This window comes from Vombatus ursinus, unplaced genomic scaffold (assembly GCF_900497805.2).
Source record: "Vombatus ursinus unplaced genomic scaffold, bare-nosed wombat genome assembly UNPS02009770.1, whole genome shotgun sequence".
NCBI classification, from domain to species: Eukaryota; Metazoa; Chordata; class Mammalia; order Diprotodontia; family Vombatidae; genus Vombatus; species Vombatus ursinus.
The window spans coordinates 18,116,198-18,137,688 of record NW_020949548.1 but is presented as its reverse complement, the minus strand read 5'-3'; the positions used below and the strand labels follow the sequence as shown (position 1 = coordinate 18,137,688).

The window sequence follows — 21,491 nt, the reverse complement described above, 5'->3', positions numbered from 1 at the left end:
TAAACCAGTAATGGACAAAGTACTAATGAAAGCAGATTATTCTGGCAAATCATTTATTTCTGTGTTGTAATTGAGCTAAGAATCAGAAAGGTTATCGTAATGACCCAAATTATTTTTAAAAACTATATATGAGCTTTCTTGGTATGACCAGGTTGGATCGTCTTGCAGTACAGACCTACCAACAGACTATTTGGTGTCTGAGGACCAAGCTAGCTAAGTTTGAAGAGAGTTTATTATTGGGTAATAAATATGTTGGCAGGATTACAGTCTGCTTAGGTGAAGCTGCTATATTCTTTTTCAAGAAGAGGATAGCAAAAAGAACTTATGTATTACCTGTCATTGGACTTAGTTTTTTTATAAAAAATATCCTTTAGAAAATCATGTGAATGATACATTCAACAAATTAAATATTAAGTACCCACCTAAGAAACTGTGTGAGAACTCAAGTTTCATCAGTCTGATTCCTTGCCCTCAAGGAGTTTACATTTTGGCAGGGACTATGAGACACATAAAAATAGCTATAGCATAAAGCAGCATGTGCTAAGGCAGTTAGTGTGGATGAGGTTTGATTTGTGTATAATTTAGATTAGAGGTGTCAGTCATTTAGCCTACCACACTCCCAAGGGCTGCCTGAATCAGATTAAAATGTAGTTCCTATCTGATTTAAATGTGTTGCTGTATTAGTTAAATGTGTGTGTGTGTGTGTGTGTGTGTGTGTGTGTGTGTCCGTGTGTCCGTGTGTCCGTGTCTGTGTCCTTATGTATGGCTTAATGGCCCTGTTTCAGTTTGAACCTGATACTACTAGTGTAGGAGATAGAGTTGAAGTTAGGAAGATGTGAGTTTAAGCCTTCCTCTAATGATACTGTGCAAATAACCTCCCAGTGCCTCCGGCAACTCTAGGTTAGGATTTGCAGAACAGGTGTTGATCTGCTTAGGTAGAGGGAGTTTTTTCCCTGGGAGTTCCCCTTTGTCAATAAAAATATAGGTCCCTTCTCCCTCAGCCTGAAAATCTAAGTGCCAGATGTTTAGTACAAAGTACTCTGGGAGTGCAGAAGAGGAAGTAATCATTTCTGGATCTGGTGATGATGATATCTTAAGGAAGGTAACAATGAATATAGGCCTTGAATATTTAATGGATAAAGAGAGAAAATGTGGCGTATTAGAATTGGGTACATCAGCCAGATGGCCTAGAGCCAGCAACACTTGGTGTGGGAAGAACCAGATTAAAGTGTAATTGGGAAGTATTTAACAAAATAACTAAAAATAAAAATAAAAATAAAATAGGACATAGCCAATGTTAACATACTGTTTTCTAAGTAAATAATACAGCCTTCAGGGATCTTTATGTACAGTTCATTGACATCCCTGCCTCCGGCCTCCCCCCCCCCCCCAATTTCATTTTGAGTTAATACCACTACCTTAGAGTGTAGAGGTTTTCCTATTCCCAGCCCTTGCTACTAGGTCCCATAAGATTCTCCCCTTCTCCTCAATCATTTTTGTCAAAGGACTGTTCCCTTTTCTTTCTCTTGAATGGACTTGATCTCCACCTTTCCTGTCCTCACCTCTGTGGGAAGCATCACCAAGCCTTTGCTCCACTCTACCTCTCAGGCTCACCCATCCTCCTTCCTAGTGGTTGTGGAATGAGCCTCTGCAACTCTCCTTAGCTCCCCTACTCCCCTACCTCTTTTGCAGGGCAGCCCTAGCTTCTTACAATTGATTAGATGAACAGGAAATCACTAGTTGGTCTTTCTGGTAAACTGTAGGATCACTGGTCCTTACTATTTGCCCTAACACTACATTCTCCAGATCACCAGCCCTTGCTGTGGGGTCTAGAAGCTGTGAGGTAAGGATCACTAAGGACCACCAAGCTTTTCCATCTACGTGCAAGCTAAGCCATGTATCTGTATTGTTTCCTGCAGTTGGAGTAACAACTCTTGGTGAGTTGGAACTGCCTTGCTTTTCTATTTATATCCCTATCATTTAACACAGTGTCAGGCCCATAGTATACATTTAATAAATGCATTTTTATGGATTTGTTCTTTAGTAGTAGGGGAAAAGGCTAGAAGAGAATGTTTGGGTCAGTTATAGTGAATCTTTAACTCCATAGTAAGGCAGAAATCTATTGCACCTTTTTAGGTGCATTTTTTAAAATTTATTTTATTTTAGGATTTATTTATTTATTTTAGTATTAGAGCCACTTATGAAAGAGACTTTCTCTAAAGAAATGATGTTGAATTTTCAGTATAACATGCCACACAAATTATTTTATGTTGTGGTGATTGAAATCCAATGCTTTTCTTTAAAGTTATGCTAGCAATTTATACTATTCTCATGAACTTGCATTTGAAGAATACTTCCTAGCTTTAATTTTGAAGGAAACATAATTTAAATTGAGGTCAATTCAAATAATATGAAGTTTGTGTTGTGGTTGTACCTGGGTGCTGAATTCATCTAACTATTTGTTTAAAAAAAGTTTTTTCCCAGATTTAAATTTTTAGTTCAGAAGTATACTTTATTTAACTTATAGCCTCTGTCAAATGTTTATATCCAGGGTGTCCCAAAAGTTATAGTGCATTTTAAAGCTTTAATTTGTTGTTGTTTAGTTATTCAGTCATGTTTGACTCTTCATAACCCCTTAGAACATAGAACACCAGGTCATTCCGTGTTCCACTATCTCCTGAAGTGTGTCTAAAATCATGTTCATTGCTTCCATGACACTATCTATCTCATCCTCTGCCTTCCCCTTTCTCTTTTTGCCTTCAGTCTTTCTCAAACACCAACACTTTTCCAGTGAATCCTTTCTTTTCATTATGTGGCCAAAGTATTTAAGCTTTAGCTTCAGTATTTGTCCTTCCAATATCCATTGATTTCTGAAGCATACTTTTACGTAAAGAATTAACCATCAGATGAATGTCCTGAGTTTTTTTCCCCCCTAAATTTTGGGCTTAAACTGAATATTCTCTTCTTAATGAGTTTGATTGTATTTTCTCTGAAGGCACAGTAATTCCTTTATTTCATGCAACTATTATAATTTCCAAAGTGTTTATTAACATCCTTCAGTAAGATTTTGAATGGAATGGCCTCTCATAATCCATGCTTGCCAAAAATTAGAATCCTAGAATATGAGAACTAAAAGGAATCTTTGAGGCCTCTATGTCCAGCCTCCTCATTTTACAGATGAGGAAACTGAGATTTAGAGAACTTAAATAATTATTCTGCATGACATAGCTAGTTAAGTAAAATAGAAATGGAATTAGCTAACATATACATTCCCAGACCAGTACTTTTTCTGCTATACTGTAAGGTTTAGTTGGCATTCCTTTATTCAGAATTTACTGAATCAGAAAACCCATATATTAGAGATTTTAAAATTGCCTTCGTAGTTACTTCTCTTAAATAAATATACTTTGAAAGACCAAAAAAAAAAAAGATTGGATCTCTGTATCTGCTCCCGGCTGGAAGTGCAGGGGCTCCTTAGGGACTTGGAAGTACCGTGATTAAAATGGGAGTTTTGATCTGCTCCATTTCTGACCTAGGCTGATTCACCTCTCTCTAGGTAACTGGATGATCCCTGATCCCTAGAACTCACAATAATATTGATGCTGAATTTAATTGGAATCCTCAGTTGAATCTCCCCACTGCAGCTCAGAACTCCCAAGCTCACAGTATTCAACAGCCTCAGCCCTTTAACAAAGGATTTATTTCATGAAATTTGAATATTACTGCTATGAATATTTTATTTACTTTTAAAAACCTTACTATTAAAATAAAAGTATTTTTTCTAATTACAGAAAGACAGTGGGACCAGTAATTTGCCAACTGGAAGTTCTCTTTTACAAGAAGTCGAAATCCAGAATGAAGAGGTGGCAGCTTTTTGTAAAACCATTTCAAAGTAAGAAAATTTTCTTTTTAAGCTAGTGGTTCATATTTTATTGAATTGGTTTAAGAAACATTTAACTTTATGAAAACCATTGACAGGTTGCAATTGTTTGCTGTTTGTTTGTTGATTTTAAGAAATAATTTAACTCTGACTAAAATGTAACCTTCTTTCCAAATAGTACAAGACTCCAGGGTAGTTTCTATAGTAATTCCTTGAGTATTAACATCAAGCAGGGTATTAAAGAGCAAATATAGATCTGTGGATATTATAAGGCCTGAAAAAAGATTACTACTTCCTTTCCACGATCTAAAAATATTCTTTTTTAAAGATAACATTATACTATTGTGAAAAGTCCTAGAACACTATAATAATCAGTAACAATAATAATAATGGCTAGCATTTGGCACTTTAAGGTTTGCAAAGCACTTTCCAAACATTATCTCATTTTATCTTCACAACAACTTTGGGAAGTAAATGCTGTTATCATCCCCATTTTACAAATGATGAAACTAAAGTAAAAGTTAAATGATTTGCCAAGTGTCACACAACTGTCTAAGAATCAATTTGAATTCTGGTCTTCCAGACTACTGGTTTAAGGCTCTGTCCACTGTGCCACCTATCTGCCTGTAAAACCGTTTTAGTAAAATTCACTTTAGTGCAAAATATACTGATCTAACTGCTTTGGAAAAACAAAGTGGATGAAAAAAATGCAGATTACCATTCACAGCTGAATGCTAAACCCATTGAATTACTCCTTCAATATTTGCAACTTTGTTCAGGTACTACAGATGCATGATGGACTAGCGCCAGAATTGAGTAGTAAAAGATTTGAGCTGAATCACCCTTGGGAAGTAGTGCATTCATTGCCTTTAATGATCACAAACTACATACTGGTACAAAGCCTATGTCATTAATCTTAATTTCCTAGTGAGGCTGCATTACAGTGAATCATGTTCCTCTGTGGTATCAGAGGAATTAAAATTACCAAGAATTCAAGGGACAATAGTGGGTGTAAGTAGACTATAGCATGTTACCAGAAATAACTTGTATGAAAAAAAAGGGGGGGCTTGAAAGACATCATAGAGTATGGATATCTAACATTTGGCAGCCTGATATTTTAAGCAATTTTTTTACCTAGCCAGTAGACCTTATATTTTTGTTAATATGTAAGCTGATTGTTATCTGGCACCATTATAGTAGGCTTATATAAATTAGTACTTATAACTTAAGATAAATGTAATTAGTTTTACACTTAAATATATGTGAATTGACTAAAATTGAAAAAATGGATCATACAGTTTACTTTTGAAAACTTCTCTTTTGTGCCCCTCATAGAGGATATATATGAGTGGACAACACAGTAGATCAGTCAGATATTGAGGTTGAAACAAGACTGAAGAGTGGTCAGAGTGGTAGAAAGAAAACCAGGAAAGAGCAGTGTCATAAAAACCCAGGGAGGTAAGAGTATCCAGGAGAAGAGGGTTATCAAAGGCTGCAGTAAGGTCAAGAATTATGAGGATTGAGAAAAGGCTTTAGATTTGAACATCAAGATCATTGGAAACTTTGGAGAGAACATTTTTCTTTTCTTTTCTTTTTAAATTTATTTATTTTAGTTTTCAACATTCACTTCCACAAGATTTTGAGTACCAAATTTTCTCCCCATCTCATCCCTCCCCCCACCCCAAGATGGTTTGCATTCTTTATACCCATTCCTCTTACCTGCCCTCCTGTCTCTCTCCCCCTGAGAGAACAGTTTTCACTTGAATGATAGGATCAGAAACCAGACTGCAGAGGGTTTTGAAGACTGAGAAGAAAGGAAGTGGAGGCACTGATTGTAGATGAATTTAGCCATGAAGGGAAAGAGAAATATAGGGTGATGGCTGTCGTAGATAGTTGGATCAAGTGAAGGTTTTTAAAGGATGGGGAAGATATGGATGTGTTTATAGGCAGCAGGGAAGTAGCCAGGAGATGGGGAGGCACTGAAAAATTGGTGATGGAAAGGGGCAATCTGCTGGAGTAGATAGGTTAGAATGGGATCAAGGTGGATGAAGAGAGGTTTGCCTTGGCCATGAAAAAGGTCACCTTTTCATTTGTTACAGGGGTGGAGGAGGAGATAGTTGGAGAAGGCATCTGAGGGATGTGAGATGAAAGGATGATGGAATCCTTGGCAAATACATGGCATCAATTTTTTCAGTGAAGTATTAGACCAGGTCCTTAGCTGAGAGGGTAAGGGCAGGGAGTGAGATGGGAGGAATGAAAAGGTTTGAAATAGTCACTGTGGTGAATTGGATAATGAACTGATTAGGGGGCTCCCTGGGAAGAGGGGTTTTCATTCTTTCTACTTAGATCCCCAGTGGGAGTAATCCAGTTATGCACAGTGCCTGGCACATAATAGACATTAAATAAATGCTTCTTAATGGAGTGTCCTGTTTATAGAAAAATTTGCTGTGAGATACCATAATCATAGTATTATATTTATCTGGTTGGTCCCTACCATGTACCAGGGACTGTGGCGAGTGCTTTTTACAAATATTATCTTATTTGATCCTCACATCAACTTTGCAAGGTAGGTGCTGTTATTATCTCTATCTTACAGTAAGGAAACTGAGGCAAACACTTAAGTGATTTGCTCAGGGTCACATAGCTAATAAGTGTCTGAGGGAAGATTTGAACTCAGGTTTTCTAGACTCCAGGCCCAGCATTCTAACGACTGAACCACCAGCTGCTTCTAACAGTGTTTTCTAACGCTGATTTGAAGGGGGGGTGGGCCATAAGTTTATCAAAGATAAGCAGAATATTCAACTGAGTTTGACAGTACATGAATTCTGTATTTCACACCTATTAGTTCCTCACCTCTGCAAAGAAATGAATTAGAAGGTACATTTTCTACTCTGTTCTTTGTGACCAAGCTTGATCATTATAATTATCTAGTGTTCACTTTGATTTCATTGCTCTTCCTGCTTACATTATTCTAGTTATTGTTGAGATTATTTTCCTGGCTTTGCTTACTTTACTTTGTATCAGTTTATATAAATCTTTTTTAGAATTCTCTGAATTTTTTAATGGTTATCTTTATGATATAGTAATAATAACATTTTATATTTATAACCAAAGTATGCTGACTCTCCTAAAAAAAAGGTGGGTATGACTTTGAAGTTTAATCTGCATTATTAATATTTGCTCTATAACTTCCTTAAACCTGGAGAATCAACTTAACAGGAAATCAAGATCTCATTTGTAGAGTTTAAATGATGTCTGAGGAGTAAATTTCCTCAGTCGGCTCCAGCACACCTGCTTGAACCACGTTTTGTTTAGTCATTCTCCAACTGGACTGTTTTCAGGTCTTTGATACAAGAGAAAAGGCTGCTCTGAATATTTTATTGTATATGGATTATTTTTCTGTCTTTGACTACCTTGAGGTACATGTTTAACAGTGGTATCTCTGGGTCAAAGCGTGGCCTTTCTTTTTCGTAAGTCACCTTTTTTTTTTTTCCTTAAAGCATAATTCCAGATTACTTTCCAGAATGATTGGACCAATTCAAAACTCCACCAATAGTATATCAGTGTGTTTTATTTTGTTTTGTAGCCCTTCCAATGCCTACTATTCCTATATTTTGTTATTTTTGCCAGTCTGCTGTCTAAAACACCAAATGTAGACTGGTGCATTTGTAGGGTAGCATTGCTTTGATTTCTCTTAAGATTTGATCAATCTTTCACATACTTGTTAATAGTTTGCATTTTTTCTTTTGAGAACTATTAGTTCATATCCTTAGACTTTTTATCCACTGGGGAATGGCTTTTGGTCTTACATAATTGTGTTATTTCTTTATATGTCTTGGATATTAGATCCTAACCAAATATATTTGATGTAAAGATTTTTCACATCATTGATATCCCTTCTTATCCTAGCCTCACTGGTTTTGTTAGTGCAAAGCATTTCAATTTCTTGTAATTGAAGTTACCTCTTTTATCTTCTGCTGTAATCTTCTTATTAATCTTGTGTTAACCTTGTTTGGTTAATAATTCTCCCCTAGACACAAATGGGAAAGGTACCTCATCTCATTCTCTTATAATTTATTTTTAATGGTGTGACCTTTTACATGTAATAAATTTTAAATTATTGCAACATATAAGACCTTCATTTCTACTTTAATACTATATCAACAATATTGGCTTCATTTTACTTAAGAGAATGATGGATTTTTAAGTTCATAAATATGTTTTAAAAACATAAAATTAGTGTTAACTATTTCTTGCTGTTTTGCCTTTATTACTGTATTTTATTATATTTTGCTTGATTTGATGGAGCCTCTCATTTTATAACCATTGCTTAAAGTCACATGTATTAGTAGATGCCAGGAAATTAATCCTAAAGCATTTTAAAATTATGAAATAAAAAATACCTCATTTCCCATCAAAATTGCCTAAACTCTGATTATTACTACAAAATATTGATGCCATCTGATTTTTAAGTTTATTCTAATTGATCCATTTTAAGTTTCATTTACTCCTTTTTTACTTTTTTTTTCCATTTCCAGAGATATCTTAGTATCTTCCACTACACCCCCATCTCAAACAAAACCACCAACAAATCCAGCCTTTGTAGCATAAAAAAATAGCTGAACAAAATAAATGCGCATATAGACAAATCTGGTAGCATATGTACTAGTATGCACCTTTAATTTCTTGTCTCTCCAGCAAAGGGAGAGAAGTCCATTTTCTTCTCTGTGGCTGATTTTTTTTAAATTATATTTTATTTTTTTCAGTCAACAATACAACTTCTTAACCTCCAACTGCAACTTCTCCCACCCCCAAACAAAACCTGTACAAACATGTATAGTAAATCAAAACAAAATTTTACATTAGCCATGTCTAAAAAAAATTTATCTCATTTTGTACTCTGAGGCCTTCATTTCTCTTTCAGGAGGTGGATAGCATGTTTCATCTGAGTCATATGGAATCATGGTTGGTCATTATACCAGTTCCTAATTCAGCCAATCAGTAAACTTTTATCACCCTTCTTTTAATTCCCCCTCCCTTTCCCCCCATACCTTCTATTTCCCTACCGAGTGAAAGATATTTCTTTACCTGTATGTATTCTTCCTTTCATTGACCAGTTCTGATGCAAGTGAGGATAAAGTGTCAATGATCCCCCCACCTCTCCTCGTTTATATAGATGTCAACTTGTACACCTTGATTATGTGAGATAATTTCCTCTAACCTTTCTTTCCTTCCCTTCACCCAGTGTATTCCTCTTCCCTTCTTTTCATTCTTCTCTTAAGATCAAGAAGAAATAACAGCATTTAACTTAAAGCAGGCCTTAACTAATTAGATTGGGTCTATAATCCCTGATAATGGTAGGCTTCAGAGGAGACATATTTGCCATCTCATATTTGAAACTATGTATTTATCCTTGTTTAGTCCCTTATTATTCCTTCATGTTTATCTTTTTATGTTGCTTTTAATAATTGTTTGAGCTTTAAAGTTTCTAAGCACCTCTGGTCTTTTCATCAGGAATTTTTAGAAGTTCTCTATTTCATTAAAGATCTCTTTTCCTCCCTTGTAGCATTTTATGCTCAGTTTTCCTGGGTAAGTTGTACTTGGCTACAAGTCTATTTCCTTTGCCTATCATATTCCAAGCTCTCGGCTCCTTTTTAATGGTGACTGCAGAATCATGTCCCATCCTGACTGGCTCCTTGGTACTTGAATTCTGTCTTTCTAGCTGCTTGCAGTATTTTTTCTTTGATCTGGAAGCTCTAGATTTTGACTATGATATTCCTAGGATTTTTCATTTTGGGATTGTCGCTTTACTCTGAATCTGCTGACCTGCCTCAACTCCATGGAACAAGATGCCCCTCTCAGGTTAAGTTCATCACCTCTAATCTCATCACAGTGCTGCTAACTCAAACCTTCACTGACACTATTGCCTTCAGCCTCCTCTCCCCTCTGATTGGAGGGCTGGAGAGTGGAATACCAAACTCCTTCCATTGTCTCCCTTTGTAGAAGGCAGAAACTTAAGTTTGGGGCTCATTCAACTCTGTGGATTCTGCCCTGCCTGGTTTCAATTCCATAAAACAAGATGCCCTCACTTTGAATAACCCCAGTGTCCAATGTTACCCTCTTCCCTCACTTTCCTGCTGCCTTTTGTGTGTTGTCTCCCTCCTATTAGATTTTAAGCTTCCTTTTTAAAAATTTTTTATTTATTTTAATTTATCAACAATCACTTCCATAAGCTTTTGAGTTTTAAATTTTTCTCCTCCTTCTTCCCCGGCTCCCTCCCCAAGAGGGCGCACAATCTGATATAGGCTATACATATACATTCCTATTAAACATATTTTCACATTAGTCATGTTGTAAGGAAAAATTAGAACCAATAGGATGAACCACCAGAAAGAAGAAACAAAACAAAACAAGAAAAAATAGCAAATGGTATGCTTCAATCTACATTCAAACTCCATAGTTCTTTTTTTGGATGTGGATAGCATTTTCCATCATGAGACCTTTGGAGATGTCTTAGATCCTTGCATTGCTGAGAAGGGCTAAATCTATCAAAGATAGTCAACGTACAACGTGGATGTTACTACGTACAGTGTTCTCCTAGTTCTGCTCATTTCAACCATCAGTTCATGTAAATCTTTCCAGGTTTTTCTGAAATCTGCTTGCTCATCATTTCTTATAGCACAGTAGTATTCCATTACATTCATGTACCACAACTTGTTCAGCCATTCCCCAGTTGATGGACATCCCCATAATTTCCAGTTCTTTGCCACCACAAAAAAAGCTGCTATGAATATTTTTGTACATGTGGGTCTTTTCCCCATTTTTATGATCTCTTTGGGATACAGACCTAGAAGTGCTACTGCTGGGTCAAAGGGTATGCACATTTTTATAGCCCTTTGGGCATAGTTCCAAATTGTTTTCTAAAATGGTTGGATCGTTTCACAACTCCACCAACAATGCGTTAGTGTTCCAGTTTTCCCACATCATTTTCTTGTTTTGTCATGTTGGCCAATTTGATAGGTGTGATATGGTACCTCAGAGTTGTTTTGATTTGCATTTCTCTTATCAATAGTGATCTAGAGCATTTTTTCATATGACTACGGGTGGCTTTAATTCATCTGAGAACTTCTTGTTCGTATTCTTTGACCATTTATCATTGGGCAATGACTTGTATTCTTATAAATTTGACTCAATTCTCTATATGTTAGATTGTAAGCTTCTTGAAGGGCAGAGACTGTTTTTCTGTTTATTAATTATATCCTCGGTGCTTAGTATAGTGTGGGGGGGGCACATAGTAGGTACTCAATAAATTGGACTGGACTGGGTTTTCTTCAGGAGGTGACCAGTAGATACTTTGTTTTTCTACTTTGCCCTCTGGTTTTAACAGATCTCAGCAGTTTTCTTTTGAGATTTCTTGAAATATGCCTAGGCTATTGTTTTGTTCATAGAATTCAGGTAGTCTGATAATTTAAAACCCTTTTAAACTCTCGCTTCATATTTTCTAGGAATTCTAGTTGAGTTTCTGTTTGTTTGTTTTTTTCTTTTTTCTTTTCTGAGTCTTTGCTTGTAGATGTTATGGAGTCATTTTCTTCTTTTGGTTTTATGTCTTGAGCATTCTTCTCACCATAGGAGTCTTTTTTTGTTTGCTCATTCTTCCAGTCTACTTCCTAACCTCTGACTTGACATAAGGGCTAGGTTCTGTGCCAATTTTGGAGGGAAGGTTTTCTGCTGGTCCTCTTGCTGCTTTTTTTTGGGGGGGGGGAGGTTAAATGTTGTGTTATTCTGTTATCTCAAGGATAGGATGGGGACCTGCACACTTTCACTTTCCTAAAGTGGTCTCATCCAGGGCAGAGTCTGATTGCTGTCCTCCTGGTCTGGGCAACAGCAGATCCTTCTGGATTCAGTCCCTATCAGCAAGGTAGAAAGCACTGGTTTGTTTTAGAGTAAAAGAATTGTGGGCTTCCCTTTGGTCTGGGATTTTTGCCTGGTTATTCCTCCATAAGCTAGGTTATATGCTGGAACTGAGTCCCTCCTGTGTACCTGGGATCTGAGCCATACCTCTGCTGCCTGTTTCTAAATTTCCTCCTTTCTTGATAGACCTCCTAGGGTCTCCCTACCCAAGGACACCATCCTCAGGACCCCTTTTCAGTCTGTCCTAGATCTGTGACCCAGAATTATTTAGTGGGCTATCTAGTGCTAAAACTGCCCTTTAGCATCCGTTCTCATTGCAGGGCTTCAGTATGAGTCTGGTGGCACCCCAGTGTAAGTGTGTGACCTATTGCTCTGGTGCACAATCTCTTCCTAGGCACTAGAAGGCTCTTCAGCATGTTCCTGGCTTAATCCTGTTCCCTGTATCTGAAAATCTTTGTCACCTCTTTGCCTGCTCCTCTAAGCAGCCTCTCTGGACACAAGGAAGTAGTTGCTTCCTGACCTCTAGCAAGAGCGCATGCTGAAAGCAGTTGGAATGCTGGCATGGTAGGCTGGAAGGACCCTGGGACGGCACTGGAAGAGAACAAATTGAAAACCGGGAAGACCAGTAAACCTTATTGTGACCATGCCCATCTCACCTGTCTCTTTTTCTGTATCTCTTCTCCCTTCACATCTCTCCCCTTCTTTCCCATCCCTTCTCCCTTCACATCTCTCCCCTTCTTTTCCATCCCTTCTCCCTCCCCATTTCTGCCCTCTACTCTCCCTCTTGTATATCTCTTCTCCCTCCCTGCCTCATTTCTCTCCCTCATCTCCTTTCCCATTTCTTCTCCCCACCATCTCTTCCCTTCCTTCTCCATCTCCTCTTCACTTCTTCCCTCCCTATCTTCTCTCCCTCCCCATCTCCCCCCATCCTTCTGTCCCAAATCCTCGTCCTTTGCCATCTCTCTTCCTCAGTCCTTATCTTTTCCCATCCTACTCCCCCATCTCTTTTCTTGTTTCTTCTTCTCCCTGCCCCTAGTACTTTGAAATCTCTACCTTGTTCCCCTCTGCTGGTGTTTTCATGCTGCTGTTCCCTCAAGTCTTCTTTTCTTCCAACCTTGTATCAGAGCCATTTCTGTTTTCTGTCTTTGTATCTGTTACTCCATTTCCTTGTCGCTGTTCTCCCCTCTTCCCCCCACCCTATTGTGCAATTTGTCTTAATGCCATCCGTATGGCCTACATGTCTTACCACTGAGTCCTCTGGAGCTGATGGTTCTGGGGAGACTGAGTTCTATCTTCTCACTGCTCCCATCCTCACCATACTTCCGGTCCCCACAAGTGCATCCCAGCTCCATCTTCTTGTCACCCTCCCAGTCTACTTGTGTTCTGTTAGGAGAGAGAGACATTACAGAATTAATAGCCATAAGCTACCAGTGGGAGATGCTGATTTAAGAGTCAGCCTTCTGGAGCAGGAACTGGTTCAGCATCACCAGCATTCTGTGCACACATTCCCAAATGAGCTCCAATTTGATCTCTTACACGTATTCAGTCCTGGCCCCAGCTTACCATCTCTCTCTGCCACTTTTCTAGAGCGGCAGCAGAGCTTAGTGGGGGAAAAAAAACCTGACTAGGAGTTAGAACTTGAGTTCAGTCTGTAAAGGATTGAGTGACTGTGACTTATGCTCATTGGACAGCCAGAGAGCCATGTCATTTGTCCTCTCATTGCCCTCAGTTAATCAACAATACCAGGTAATCAACAAACATTTATCAATCACCACCTTGGTGCTAAGTATTGTGGCCAGTGCAGGGAATAGAATACAAGGAAGAAAACACCTATGCTCTTAGATTCTAATGGAGACAAGTATATAGATAAGTTGAAGGAAATTCTAGATGAGGAAATTCCCTCTACATATGAAGGTCAGCATCTTCTCTGTAGTTTTGGATTTTTGAAAAGAGTTGCCTGGGGCAGTTAGGTGACACAGTGGATAAAGCATGGATCCTAGAGTCAGGAGGATCTGAGTTCAAATCCAGTGTCAGGCACTTATTACTAGCTGTGTGACCCTGGGCAAGTCACTTAACCCTGATCGCCTCCAAAAGAAGGAAGAGAGAGAGTTGCTTAATGCAGTGGTGGTAAACTCAATCCCTGCTGATGGCATATTGACTTCGAAAAATAAAAAATTAGCACTATCTATCTATGTTATATAAATTATTTTGTTAAACATTTCCCAGTTATATTTTGGTTAGGATTGTCAGCACAAGCTTTGAGTTTGACACTTCTGGCCTAATGCACTAAGTGACTAGCATAGGGTTACATAGCCAGCATATATCATCAGGTCTGGTTCTGAGGCCAGCTTTCTATCCACTTATATCATGTTTTGTGGGTCCCTCCACCCCATACATTCATGCATAAAAAAAAATGCAAAGTATTTAAATACAGTCGTTTAGGAGAGAGGGCACTAGCAGTTGTGTGGATCAGGAAGGCCTTTATATAGAGTGTCTTGCTTTCTTTATCTTAAATCAGGAGGAGAATCATATTAGCTCAGGTTAAGAGGAAGTGCATTGGAGATGGGAGGTGGAATGTATTGTTCAAGGAACAGATGCAGAGCCATTTTGGCTGGATCACAGAATGTAGGAAGGGAAATAATGTAGACTGAAGTTTGTGAAGGCCTTTAAAAGCTATATAGAGGAGCTGACATTTTATTTTATTTTTATTTTTTAAATTTATTTTTAGTTTTCAGCATTCACTTACATAAGATTTTGAGTTTTAAATTTTCTCCCTCTCCCATTTCTTCACCCCCATGCCCCTGAGATGGCATACAATCTGATATAGGTTTTACATATACATTTATGTTAAGCATACTTTCCCATTACAGGATATGAACAGGCAGTTCTCAGAGGAAGAAACTAAAGCTATCTATAATAATATGAAAAAATGTTCTAAGTCAATATTGATTAGAGAAATGCAAGTCAAAACGACTCTGAGGTACCACACCTATCAGATTGGCCAACGTGACAAAACAGGACAATGGTAAATACTGGAGAAGATATGGGAAAATTGGAACACTAATACATTGTTGGTGGAGTTGTGAAATGATCCAACCATTTGGAGAGCAATTTCGGACTATCTCCAAAGGGCTGTAAAATACTTCTAGGGCTGTATCCCAAAGAGATCATAAAAATGGAAAAAGGACTCACACATACAAAAATATTTACAGCAACTCTTTTTATGGTGGCAAAAAATTGGAAATTGAGGGGATGCCCTTCAATTAGGGAATGCCTGAGCAAGTTGAATATAATGGAATATTATTGTGCTATAAGAAATTATGAGGAGGCAGAATTAAAAAAAACTTGGAAAGACTTACATGAACTGATGCAGAGTGAAATGAGCAGAACCAGGAGAACATTGTACACAGTAACAGCCACATTATGGGATGACTGACTTGGCTCTTCACAGCAACGCAAAAATCTAAGACAACTACAAAAGATTCATGATGGAAATTGCTGTCCACACCCAGAGGAAGAAACATGGAGTCTGAATGCAGATGGAAGCATACTATTTGGTCTCCTTTTCCTTTGTTGTTTTGTTTTATTGTTTCATTCTCTTGGTTCCTTCCATTAGTTCTAATTGTTCTTTACATCATGAGCTAACATATTTTAATCTAGAGGCAAAAGGAAATTCTTGGAGTTTGTTGAGTAGGACAGTGGCATAGTCAAATCTGTGCTTAAGCAAAATCACTGTGGTAACCGCTGGGTGGAGGATAGATTAGGTGTAAGAAGTCTGGAAAAGGTATAGAGAAGAGATAGGGATACCAATTATGAAGCTGTTGGAATAATCTCCTTTGGGTTCCATAGATATAATATGTTATTTACCAAAAAACTCCAGTAGTTTTGTTTCCTCTTTGCCTATGTTTATTCCCTTGAACTTTTTTTTTTTTTTTTGTCCTACTGATATAGCTGGCATTTCTGGCACTCTGTTAAATAGAAATGATGATAAAGGGCATCCTTGACAGTTGTGGTGATAATGTGCAAACCCATTCTTATTTGAAAGGCCTTTAACTTTTCTCTATTATACTTAATGTTTGCTCTTAGTTTTATATAAAAAAGCCCATGTATTCCTATGTCTTTTATTGTTTTTGAGAGAAATGGATATTGGATTTTATCAAGAGACCTTTTAGTACATATTTATATAATCATATGGTTTTTAATATTTATGTTATTAGTGTGGTTTATTCTGTTTATAGTCTTATATTGAACTAACCTTGCATTTTTGGTATAAATCCAAGTCAAAATGTATTATCTTTTTAAATGTGTTTTTGTAGCCTATTTGCTAATATTATGTTCATCATTTCTATATCATTGTTCTTTAGGGATATTGCTCCGTAGTTTTCTCTTTTGAATCTCTATTTTAGGTATCAAACCCTATTTGTGTTAGAGTAAGAATTAGGAAGGATTTTTGGGGAACAGTTTACATAATGTTGGGATTAATTGTTCTTTTAATTTTGATAGGATTCACCTGAAAATCCTTTTGATCCTTTCAGTGTTTTTCCTTGGGAGTTCATTTATGGTTTATTCAATTTTCTCTTTTGATTTTGTGTTACTTATGTAATTTGTTTCTTCTGTTAAGCTGGGTATTTTAAGTATTCATCCAATTCATCTGTTATCAATTTTGTTGACATGTGATTGCGCAAAAGTAGTTTCTGATAGTTTTGTTTATTTGTCATGAATTCTTCATTTTTGATATGAACGGTTTGATTTTTTTCTCATTAAAAAATCAGACTAGTTAACTGTTTTGTTAGTTTAAAAAACAACTTTTTTATTTATCAATTTACTTTTTTCTTTCATTTTTGTTTTTTTTTTCAGATTTTTCAGAATTTCTATTTTGCTGTTTATTTGGAGGGATTTGATTTGTTTTTCTAACTTAAAAAAATTCATAGCTATTTCATTGATGTTCTTTTTTGAATACAGTATATAGGGATATGAATTTCTAAGGACTATGTTAGCTACCAATGATAAGTTTGGGTATTTTGTCTCACTGTCATTTTTTTTTGATGGAATTTTCTGTTATTTCTGTGATTTTTTTTTTTTTGCTTAGTTCTACTACTTTTTAGGATTAAGTGAATTAATTTCCAATTTTTAAATTCTTTCTTCAAAGTCTTTTTATTGAATATAACTTTTATTGCATTTTGATGAGTAAATGGGATATTTACTGTTTCTATTTTCAACATTTTTGGTGAGGTTTTTATTTTGCAATACATGTTTAATTTTTGTAGAAGTTCTATGCACAGCTGAGAAGCAAGCATGTAAACTCTTTTTGCATCTATTAATTCTAAAACTCTTTTCAGGTCCTTAACTTCTTTGTAATTTATCTTTTTGTTAAATTTGGCTCAGTTTGAAAACGACACCATGCTATTAGAATTTTGCTTTTTACTTCTACCCAAATTTGCTGAACTTTCCTCTAAGTATTTAGGTGCTATGCTATTCAGTCCATGTGCATTAAGTATTGATATTGATTATTTAGGGTGCTTTTAAGCCTTTATGTAGTTCCCATGTTTATCTCTTTTTATCATGTCTGTTTTCCATAGACTTTTCTGAAATTACTGCTGACTCTGCTTTTTTTTAGTTTACCTGAAGCTTCATAGATTGTTCTCTAGACCAGGGCTTCTTAAAATTTTTTCACTTCCAACCCCTTTTCACCTGAGAAATTTTAAAAAAAATTTTTGAGACCCCAGGTATATAGGTATATAAAATAGGTATTCAAGTCAAATAATTACTGATAATAAATAATAAAGAAATTTATTTTAAAACAATTCTTTGGTATGCATATAATTTTATTAATTTATGAAAGATGAAAGCAAATTTGCATACTAATGAGATGGATGTGCTTGTTTATTTTTACATAAAGAATTAAATCTTGGCAGAATGTTTGATACTGCAGGACATACATAGGAGGTGCAGGATGTAGAGCATCTTCAACATTTTTCAGAGTTGATCAGTATTTTGATTTTATAATGATCGATGCTGAGAATGCCACTTCACATAAGTACATGATACAAAATGGCAGAAGTATATTTAGGACCATTTCAGAAATTATTGGAAATTCTGTCCTAATCCCAAGCCAAAATTCATTTAACAGTTTTGTATATATAGTAAAAACACTGCAGTTCATAACATGTAGTCTCAAATCTGTGCCAAGGTGTTTCTGGCAGTATTTGTTGACATATGGCATGATGGCATGTGCAGTGCAAAGTGCTCAGGTTGTGTGTTCAGAACCAAGGCTACAGTGAAATTGTGGAATGCAACGTGGGCAAGTGCTGTCAGAAACACCTCAGATTCATTATGTTTGATTTTATTTAATTTTGATTAATTTTTGGTTGTTGCGCATTCAGAAATATTTTACTATTGCCACATTTTTCGTGACCCCCACATTCAGTTACACATCCCCATGTGGGGTTGCGACCCACAGTTTAAGAAGTGCTGTTCCTCATACTATTTGCTCTCATTTTTTTGTTTTGTTTTGTTTCTTTCTCATGTTTCCTCCCATTGGTTCTAATTCTTCTTTACAACATGACTAATGTGAAAATATGTTTAATATGAATGTGTATGTGTAGCCTGTATCAGATTGCATGCCATCTTGGGGAGGTAGGAGGGGAGAGAAGAGGAGAAAAATTAAAAACTCAAAATCTTATGGAAGTGAATGTTGAAAACTAAAAATAAATTAATTCTTAAAAAGAAGCACTGCCCTAGACCATTTTAAAAAAATTCTCTGTGAATCTTCATTTCTATTGTTTTTCTTCTCCCTAGGTTTTTCCTTCTTAGTCTCATTTGCTTAGATCTTCGTCTAGGTCATAGCTCCTCATTTCAGCCTCCTCTCTTCTTCTTTGTCTTCCTTCGTGACCCAGCTAAAATGCTACCTTCTACAGAAAACCTTTACCAACCCCTCTTAATTAGAGTGCCTACTGTCTGTTGATTATTTCCTATTTGTTCTAGGTATAGTTTGTGCATAGTTGGTTACATTTTGTCTCCCCCTTTAGATTGTGAATTCCTTAAGGACAAGGGCTGTCTTTTTCATCTTTTTGCATCCCTACCACTTAGCACAGGGCCAGGCACATAGGAAGTGCTTAAAAAATACTTATTGAGTGACTGACTAATCTCTTACCTATCTTGTCTTCCCTGTCATACTTCCTCTTCCCTCTCCCTGTCCTCTCTTATTTCCTTGTTTAGTTTGATGTATTTGTACCAGGGGTGTGTGGGTGTGTGTGTGTGTGTGTGTGTGTATGTGTGTGTATTTTTTCTCAGCTTTCCTTTATCCAATTCAGATGAAAGTGAGGTTCATGGGATAGTCAATCCTTCCTTTCTTCCTCCATGTTTGAATAATCTTTTTCACATATACCCCTGTACATAAAACATAGGTTTTTCCTTTCCTTTCCTCCTTCTGTCCTTTCCATTTCTATCTTCTCTCAAGACCATCAAAACCTTTGAAGACATTAAGGTTCTGAGTAAACATATATCTTGGCTGCCTGTTAGAATATAAACAATTCATCTCCACATAATCTTTATCCTTTGGCTTTCCTTTCTCTGTTTCTCTTCTGCATTTCCCTTTCAAAATGTCTCCTCAGTTTTGGCCTTTTCATCATGATTGCTTGAACATGCTCTATTGCATTAAAAATCTATTCCCCCCTGTTGAATCATACTTGTTTTGTCAGATAAATCATTCTAGGTTTTAAACCTTTTCCTTTTTGGAATGCTGTATTCCAAGCTCTTCTCTGTTTTATGGGTGGACCTGCCAAGTCTTCTTTCATGCTAACTGTGGTTCCTTAATATTTGAATTTTTTCCTTTTTGGCTGCTAACAGTATTTTTCTCTTTGATCTGAAAGTTCTGGATTGTGACTTTGATATTCCTGGGAGATTTCATTTTGTAGTTTTCTTTAAGAAGGTGACCAGTGAATTCTATTTCATGTTGCCCTCTGATTCTAAAAAACTCTCGGTAGCTTTCATGAAGAATTTCTTGAAATGTGATATCCAAATTATTTTTTGGGGGAGTCATGATTGCAGGTATTCTGCTTCTTAGAACATCTCTCCTTGAATTGTTTTCCAGTTTGTTTTTCATTGATCTTACATATCTTACATTGGTTTCTATTTTTTTTAAATCTTTTTAAGTTTTTTTGTTATTTCATATTGTATTTTTGTTTTTTGTTTGGCACATCTAATACATGTTATTGTATTTTTGTTTTCTGATTGGCACATCTAATTTTCAGGGCATTCTGTTCTTTGGTGAAGTTTCCCACTGTCAGTTCTAAGATACTAATTTGCCTTACCATATTCAATTTTGTATCACTTATTTCATTTCTTCCAGTTATTCTTGTAGTCCTTGTGGCCAGACTTTTTTTTTTTCCTCCTCTGATACCCTACTTATACTTGCAGACTTATTCTCCTTCTGGGTTAACTCTAGGGATTTGTAATCTGTGGTCATTAAACTTGTTTTTCAAAATATTTTGACAACTGTATTTCAATATAATTGATTTCTTTTGTAATTTTATATATTTTATTTAAAAATATTATTCTAAGGATTCCATAGACCAGCAGATTGTCAAAGGGGTCCATGACATAAAAATTGGTTAATAACCCCATGATTTATCAAAACCTCAGGTGTTTCTGTTTCTTCACTGTCTTTGGATTTTTGTTCGGTCTACTTATACCACCAGCCTCAGTGTCTGGTTTCGGTGCATATGCTAGAATGATACTCTGTTCTTGTACTCTTGGATGGTGTGTGCAGGCCCCGCTTTGTTCTTAAAATGGTGGCTAAAACTGGGTCCCACTTTCTACAGGAATTATTGGGCTTTGTCTCCTGCTCCCTGGGCTACCATATGTAATGTTGGTTGGGGACTGCTTAGCTTCTGTCCTGAACTTTTTAAGCAAGCTAAACTCTCAACTTCTTCCTAATCTCTATAGCAATAAATGGTTACTACTACCCATATACACTGTATTCCCAGTTTTTTGATTCTTGAAGCTTAGTCAGGAGAATAGATGCCACAGAAGAAAAATCAGGAAGACAAAGCCCTCATACAAAGAGGCAGCAAAATCTTTGCTTCTCTTGTTTTATAAATGATGTTTCCCCCTTAAATACAGGAATGTATCAAACATCATTTAAGAGCTGTACTATATATTTTTTAAATATATTTAGGAAATGGAGTTTCATATTATCAGTCATTTTATGTGGTTTTGCTCTTGCATTTTTTTAAATGTCACTTGTAAGGAAATAAAAGCCTGGTAGTAACATTTACACTACTTATACTTAGTTCAAAATATTTTATTCATTGTTCACAAAACAATACAGTCCTCTGCAGTTTTGAGGATGAAATAATAAAAGAAATCAAACACTGCAAACCCTACCACCCACCCCCCCCCAATGTCCCAGTATTCTCTGGGTGCACTTTGTGCAATGAAGGCATGCCCTGTTTATAAATTAAACATTTCTGTTTTGTTTGAATATCCTTCACAGAGAAATTAAAATTCATTGTTGTACATTTCTTTATATCTGTTGTACACTCAGCAAATGTTGATGGTGCTTATAAAAATGCTGAATATCTTTCTACTATTCCTTCTCCTCTTAAGACTTTATTTTAAAAGTCCATGCTGTTTGCAATATTCTAATAGGATTTCATTCATAGTAATACTTTTAGACCTTTGTAAAAGTGAACAAAAA

The 21,491-nt window shown here is 36.3% G+C and overlaps 1 protein-coding gene across 3 annotated transcripts in view; it reads left to right on the top strand.

Moving 5' to 3' along the window:
* PIK3C2A (phosphatidylinositol-4-phosphate 3-kinase catalytic subunit type 2 alpha) overlaps positions 1–21,491 on the top strand; it is a 152,865-nt gene that overhangs the window by 60,879 nt on the left and 70,495 nt on the right. For all 3 annotated transcript variants that reach the window (XM_027852554.1, XM_027852551.1, XM_027852552.1), the window contains exon 3: positions 3,792–3,892. In XM_027852554.1, the coding sequence (XP_027708355.1) occupies positions 3,792–3,892 (101 nt within the window). The remainder of the gene's footprint in view (positions 1–3,791; positions 3,893–21,491) is intronic.